General features: G+C 39.2%; 1 protein-coding gene across 3 annotated transcripts in view; it reads left to right on the top strand.

Annotated features, from left to right (window-relative positions):
- Positions 1–3,119: 3,119 nt before the first annotated feature.
- Positions 3,120–7,548, top strand: part of PDE7B (phosphodiesterase 7B) — a 169,914-nt gene continuing 165,485 nt past the window's right edge. For 2 of the 3 annotated variants that reach the window (XM_064413608.1, XM_064413607.1), the window contains exons 1-2: positions 3,120–3,277; positions 3,454–3,568. In XM_064413608.1, coding sequence (XP_064269678.1) covers positions 3,548–3,568 — 21 coding nt within the window. In that variant the 5' untranslated portion in view covers positions 3,120–3,277; positions 3,454–3,547. The remainder of the gene's footprint in view (positions 3,278–3,453; positions 3,569–7,548) is intronic. The other variant, XM_064413609.1, reaches the window with a different exon arrangement.

Raw genomic sequence — 7,548 nt, 5'->3', positions numbered from 1 at the left:
TTGCTTATTCCGGAGAGAAGGAACCACGGTGTCTAAGGCAAGCTCAGCTCTTTTTTCAAGAGCTGAATGATTAAAATCTCCCATTTTGGCCAAGTTCTATGCTTTGGACAATCCTGATAATTGCTAACAAAAAGAGTTATCTACTTTATCTGCCTGGATCTGCAGCAGATTCCCCAACAATGCCTATATTCTTGTCCTTTGTATTGTTGCTCACATTTTCAATGCATGTTTCCTGCTGCATTCTGAACATCTCAGTGAGACATGTGGCATAATCTCCTTTACCTTTCCTCCTCTTCTGTTTACCCCTCTTGCTCCTGAACAGGCTGTGCTTTTTGGCATTAGTATTCCAGTCACATACTCACATGACTCTACCCTACCAAGTTTCTGTTATGTCAATTAAGTTGTAATTTTGATCTTGCTTTAAGTGTTCTGGCTCCATTATATTTATTTAGATACAGTTTATATCAGTCTAGGCTGAGCATCAGTTATTTTGTTTTCTTTTTTCTTCCTTCAGTGACTTTTTTTAAAGAATCAGTTTTCTTTTTTTCAGCTTTTTTGTTAGGCCAGTGTGGGTCACTTTCCTGGACATGCATGTCACCAGACTGATAGGATATTTTAGCATACATCAAACCACATTAGCAAATCTATGCCAAAGTTTTTTCTTTGCTAGATGGAGCCCATTTTTTTCTCATCAATCCTTCCCACCCATCATGGAAATGCAAGGCTATGCAAAGGTAACCAAGATATTCCTTCTCATTCCCACCCTTACTTGCATCTCCTTGTGCAGGCATTAAGATTTTTTGTCCAAGTAGAAATTGCAATCAGAAGTGCTTCCAGACCTCTCTATCTTTTCACCAAAGAAACCTCTACATCACAAAACCCACAGTGACCACTCACTGTCATAGGGCCACTTGGCTGCAGGAGGCTGAAGTAACCTCTAATTTATTTAGGAGAGAGAGAAGACCTAAGACTTTGTGCCAAACGGGAATGTACCTAATTAATGAAATGCAATGTAATGCTGTTAATGAGATTTATCCTAAAATGCAAAGCCACGAAAATAATCAGACTGAAATAGCCATTTGAAAATCTCCTACTCTCATATCTATACCACACAGGAGGATCACCTGTATCAAAACTGTTCATGAATAATAGTTGACTAACCATACTTATAAAAATAGCCAGAAACACTGCAGACTATCACAGCCCATCTATTTCAGTACTTTGCTCTCCTACCTGTAGTTTTTCCAAAGTCAAACAACTTTCCTCTGCTGCAATCTACTTGTTCTAACCACAATTCTTATGGAGAAAAATGTAATCCCTCCTTCTTTGCAAATTGTCTGGAACTATTCTAGTTAAATAAACAGAGCCAGAATGCATCTTGAAACAGTGGACCTTGTCATGTTTCTAGAGCAGACCTTTACACATTTTGCACACTGCCCTGATTGCTTTCCAAACACAGTCTGAGATTTATCATCAGCTTAGATGAAGCTGTGTTGCCGTAAAGGCTGAAGAAGTTTAAAGGCCAGATGATGTCTCCAGGACAAAGAATAAACTCTATCTAGTATTGTTCATTTTCTTTCAGAGAAATATACCCTTCATATACTGAAGAATAGTTATCAACTCTCTTTTCTTTGGACTAAACAATGTCAATCTCAGTCTTTCTTCACTGACTCCAGATCAGTCCCACTGAAATCCATTCAATTTTCAGATCACATTCCCAGGACTGGTTCCTGAAGTGCAATTCCCAAAGTGCACTATTCAGTTGCCTGCTCACCAACGCTGAGTGAAGATGAACATGATGATTTTCTGTGCACTACGAATAATGTTTCTATTTTTGCATTTTGAATTGCTTCATACCGTTCTCTAAGTACAGTCAGTCAACTTAACGTGCTCTAATTGATTTTGTAAATCTTTAACTAATAACACCCCTATAACATTTAGCATTTGTTTGTGGAGGTGATTGAATTAGCAGTGATAGCAGAGACAGACTTTTTGGTAAGCAAAAATCATTAAATGCTTTGGCCACTCTGGAGCAGCATTTTGGTAGAATCAATTGGTGGTTGTGGGGAAGTTCCTATGACTTCTACTGTATTTGTACATGTTCTGTGAAGCACTGAGAAATTTATTTGTCAGGAGCTTTCTGTCTACCCATTTTTAAAAGAACTTCTCTGTGTTTTAAAATTAAATGCAAGATTGTTAAGGTTTTTTAGAAATTAATTGTGCTTCATAGACTGAGATCTTTGAAAGGACTCCCTAGAAGAACAAATTAATAAAATTAGAATGATGTAAATAACAAAACATTTACTGTTGTCAGCTGACCTCCTATCAATTATCTTGTGCTGTTTTGTCCTTTTTTGCGCATTCCAATTAACTTTGATGAATGTTAGTTGTTTCTTGAAGCTTCAGCAACGTGTTTTCTCCACTGCCAACGGTGTGGTTATACTGAAAGCCAAGGTCTACCTTCCTCTCGCCTTTTGATGTGGACTTTGGTACTAAATAAAACGCAGTGTTGCGGCTCACAGCAGGGCTCCCAGGCGAGCACAGCTGGGCCGCGAGCTGCCGGTGGAAGGAGCAGTTGTTTGCCCGGATCAGCCCTCGGGGGTGTCCGCATCCATGACTCGGATGGCGTAAGGAAAGCAGTTTGCTAATCTGCAGCGTAGCTCCTGCTGACTGATAAAAGGATGTGTACAGTAGTCTCAGTCTTATCTCTCTAGCCAGGTTTACACTGGTGTGACACTGCTGAACTTAGACAAGCAGTTCCTGATTTACTGTAGGGCGAGGGCAGAATCGGGTCTGATTTTGCACCACAACCCATACCCAGCTCGCCCTGGAAAACACCTTGTGTATATTCAAGAATACTTCAATATATGTAAGCATATTTATAGCCTTTCCCCACGTCGTGAGGATATTTTGGATCTTTCTAGTACCTCTGGATATAAAATCTTTCTGAGCTGAATCCAGGACAGATAAATCATGACTCCGGCTTCTTTCGCCTAGGGTAGGCTGCCTCAATCACTGCCACATTCCTCCCATAGTAGTCGTTTAAAATTAATAGCACATGCAGAGGAAAAACTAAACCCTTTGACGTCACTGCCGAAATGAGGAAACATAAACAGAAAAGGCTTCTCGGCGGGGATTGGTCTGCGCTCCGCGCCCGGCGCTGGCAGCGCCTCCCAGCCCGGCCGGCTGCGCCTGACACGGGCAGCGACTGCAGCAGCCCGGCCAGCCCTCGCCTGGCACTCCAGCGCTCTCCTCCCGAGCCTCTTTGCTTCTTAAGGTGGTTTTATTGCCTGGGTTGGGGGACTTGGGGACCTTTTCTTTCCTTTTTCTTTCCTTTTTCTTTCTCTTATTTTTTCCCCCCCTTTAAAAAAAAAAATCCTTTTTTATTTTTTAAAATTGTTATTATTTTTGTTTGCTGTCGTTACTTATTTCTATTCCCAATCCTGGATGCAGTTACTGGATTCTGCAGTACAAGTCTTCATGAACAAGCTGCACCGCTTAGAGATTTCACGGCATTCAAAGGTCACAGAACTGCCACTATGGTTAAATGTCTTGTTTAATGGTTGAGGTATGTACAGCAAATCTAAAAGAGGCAGCATGATTATTTTTTTTTTGAAGGGGAACTAAAATTGTGAGGGGGAGAGGGAGATAATACTATTATTTAGTGGAAAAGATTTTACTGGTGATTGTTACTACAGCAACCGTTTTTTGAATTTCCTCCCTTTTTCTCTTTATTCAAACTAGATGAAAATTCTAACTTACGTTGATTTAACCATTTGATGGTTACAGAAGATTGCAAAAAGAATCTCTTGTAGTAGTCCTTTCTGACCCTGCTGGGGAAAGTGTGGTTGATTTTTCTGCATGTTTTCCTACTGCTCTGTGGTAGGAGATGAGACCTGGGACTTGTCTGGCTTAGATTAAGGTAGAAGAAAACAGAAACTTGTTCTTATCCTGAAGGGGCTGTGAGTTTTTCTGAGTTAGAGCAGAGGGAGGGAGAGTTGGAAATAAACAGGTCAAGCAGAAAAGAATATCGGCTTCATTTTTAGGAGTACATGTACTGCCTTTTTTTTTTTTAATACGTGCTTAGATGACTTGCTTTGGGTTCAGAAGTTCAAAATGAAGAAGCAGCCTGAGCTTTGACTAAGAAACAGATCCCCACTGGGAGGTGAGAGAGCTGGTTGTCTTATATCAACACCAGTTTTCATACAGCTTTTGCTACCTAAGCAGAGAAAAGTGGGAATTTGCTCAGGAGTTGAAGTGATGTAACCTGGCATCTGTTTGATAGCATATAGCTTCAATTCATATTTGAGCCAGTGATCTGCCTTGAATGAGTGTTGCAGCATCACAGTGGGCAGTGTGTGCTGCAGTAAATGAAAGCAACTGCTGCCATCAAACTAACATTGTTTTCAAGAGTGTGATTCTAAATTATAAGAGGAAGTGCCACTTGTCAGAGCTTGTGTGTATGTGTGTGTGTGTGTGTGTGTGTGTGTACAAGTGGTCTTAAAAATAACTCCAGCCAAGACAGGAGATTTCTGTTGTTAATTGGATTGATATACAGGTATGTTCAATGACCAGCATTCTTAATATTTTTCTGATTTGTGGAAAGACACTTTTCATAGCTCTGTTTGAAATGTTGCTGTACATATAAATCCTCCGCAATTTGAACATATGTCAGTTTAACTTTAAAAATTATACCTAAAAAACCAATTCCTCTAAGAAGAAACAGAACATGTGTACACCTATCTCCTGCAGTGTACCCCATAGGGTTAAAAACATTAACTACACTAGGCTGAAGCATGCTAGCTTAAGGACTGCAAAAATATTAGCTCTGAAATGCAGAGGATGTGCTATGTGCTGTGAATGGACAATTGCTATTCTGCAGTGCCTAGTGGGAAAACAAGGACTTTGTGTATTGCAAATGCATAACTGCAGCTCCTCCATTTCCTTTGCTGTATCTTCACTGATGACTGCAGAAACAAAGAGGTTTGTCACAGATAAGCTCTGCAGTGCCCCTTCTCTTTGAAGATGCAGGAAGATATTTTCTCATCTCCAACAACCCAAAGTCAAGCTTAGTTGGGTGAACTGTTATTCTGTAATCTCTCTGTCATTCTCTCTTCCTCAGCCCTCCCCAGGTTCTTACTATGTGAACTGCCAGCTGTTTTCAAAAACTAAAGTAATACTTCTCTAGGCTCAAGTTCAGAAAGGCTAACAGAGTGTTGGTTTGATGATTAATTTGTAAATTTCACTGAGTGTGTCTCAGCCTGTAGAGACTATAACCTGTTCTGTAAGGAAAAACCCTGTAACTACATGAATGTATTCAAGTTTCCAAAAGACAATCTGTAAGATATTTGTTTGTAATAATTTCTGAGAATTAAATTATTCACTTATCAGTTTTTAGAAAGACTTTGTTTTTAAGCTCTGTATCTAAATGTTGGTGCATCTGTGTTCTGTAGCAACTACTAGTGGTGGTACTAATAGAAAATATGGTAAGTGGACTTCAGCTGAGGAAATGAGTTTTGCTGGTTTAGTAAGAAAAGTTTATTTGCAGTGTTTCCTCTGAACAATCTCAATTCAGCATCTAAAAAAAGTACCATTTAAGGTTGGCCTCTCTGCAGTGGACAAAACACTTACTAACATTTGCACTCATATTGTCTCCAAAAAATTGTCTATTGCAGAAGTTTCATGGGCTATGAATGGCTTCTTCTTCCTAAGTTAATTTCCACAGGGTAGGCAGGAGTTGTCACCAGTGAAGTTCCAGTGATTCCATCAGACCAAGGCACAATCTGCTGAGCCTAATCCGATATGCCAGAGATCACTTTTTAAAATTGTAAAATATTTAATTGTGTGAAATACTATATAAATATATCATTAAACAGCAGCTCCCCTTTCTTCCTGTTTATGTCCTTTTCCCTTCTGAAAATGAGTCCTCTGCTTGCTCTTACCAGACTTCTAGGTAAGTCATGGGAGCAGACTGATTTTCCAGTGTCTTCATTGCAAGTAGGATGTATGTTTGAGACATTTGATCATATGTAATTCCTTTTCACTCATCACATGGTTCTTCTACCAATAGCTAAAGCATATTTTAATGAGAAATGGTCTGAAAATTGGTATTCTATGACACTTATATGGCTTCCTTGTAATTTTTCAATCTCAAGCAGAAAGCTGCTCTTGTACTGGTAGTTTCCTTTATAGGAGCTGTATGAAGCCAAAATAACAGCTACTAACCAAGCCATTAGTGTCAATAGAGTAAAACCTGACACATCTCTATTTAATCATAAGAAATATTTGAGACTTAATCTTTCCTCAAATCGAGGTAAGTATATGCTCTTGATGAGATTGGTTCTGGTTTCTGGGCTAAAAGAAAAACAAGTCATTTGGTGCAGCCAGGAAGATATCCCATGTAAATAGGAATTCTTAGCTACTCAGTGTTGTTCATCATCACATTGTTACTCCATTTTCGTGCTTGAAATTATTACAACATTCCATGTGCTTGTCACAGGGTGAAAGTGAAAGGGACAGCTGCGGTCCTACTAGCTGCCAGAACAAAATTAAGTCTTTTGTAATCAAAAGATGGTTCAGTATTCCTCCTCTCACATCCATATTGGGTACAAGATGTCGGAAGTATGAAATTCATCTTCCTTGTTCCTCAGCCAGCAAGCTGGCTTACCCTTGCAGGCACATCAGTTCTTACACTTCCAGTGAAACTCTAGCTTTACCTCTAGAGTGGAATTTGCACTTTTCAGTCACAAGCTTTAGGGTGTAGAATTGATGATATTTAGAGTTTATACCCTGACAGCACTGGGACACAGATAAAGCCTAAGTGTACAAAGGTAGTTCAGGGGTTCTGATGCTTTTTCTTTCCCTGGCTGCCACAAGGTGCATCAATTTTGGCACCTAAAAATGAATAATTCTGAGAAGATGGGTCACAGTGCCAGGTAGCACCTATGCAATCAGAAGAGGATTGCTAGTAACCTTTTGTGCTTCACAGTAAATGAGTGGAAACCAAATAACATTCCTTCTGACAGTAGTCACAGTTTTTCAGATCTGAAGTATTAGCTTTGTATAAATACTAGACATATAGAATACATTTGTTGTATTTAAGACAATTTGTTTAAATAATTCATAGAATTGGAAAATGCAAAGACAACTTCTGCAAGGATTTTTCTGCAAAAATAATTCTTCTGTGTCATCCTAGAAACTGTGGAGAACTATTAAATTTAATATTTACTATTATTCTTACTACAGTGTCATTCCAAAAAAATTGCATTAGAAAACTGTGTTTGAAGTTCTGAACCCTGTCATTTCTGTTATCCTCTAATAGACTGTGGGATTCAGAAGATGTATTGCAAGGGTTCACAGTGCTCATGTCTAGGGTAGTGATGGCTATCTGTTTTAAAGCCTCCAGTTTTAAAGTAGAAAATTAACAAATGAGAGCCAGATCAGATAGAACAGTGTATTTCCAGAGGCCAGGCTTCAGCAACAAAAATGTGAGTGAAAAGTTTGTGACAGAGACAGTTTTCAAAAACCAGCAGTTGAGTGAATTGAGCA

Source organism: Passer domesticus, chromosome 3, assembly GCF_036417665.1.
Source record: "Passer domesticus isolate bPasDom1 chromosome 3, bPasDom1.hap1, whole genome shotgun sequence".
Classification (NCBI taxonomy): Eukaryota; Metazoa; Chordata; class Aves; order Passeriformes; family Passeridae; genus Passer; species Passer domesticus.
Note: the sequence above shows the minus strand (reverse complement) of the source record. Positions and strands in the feature narration are given on the sequence as shown.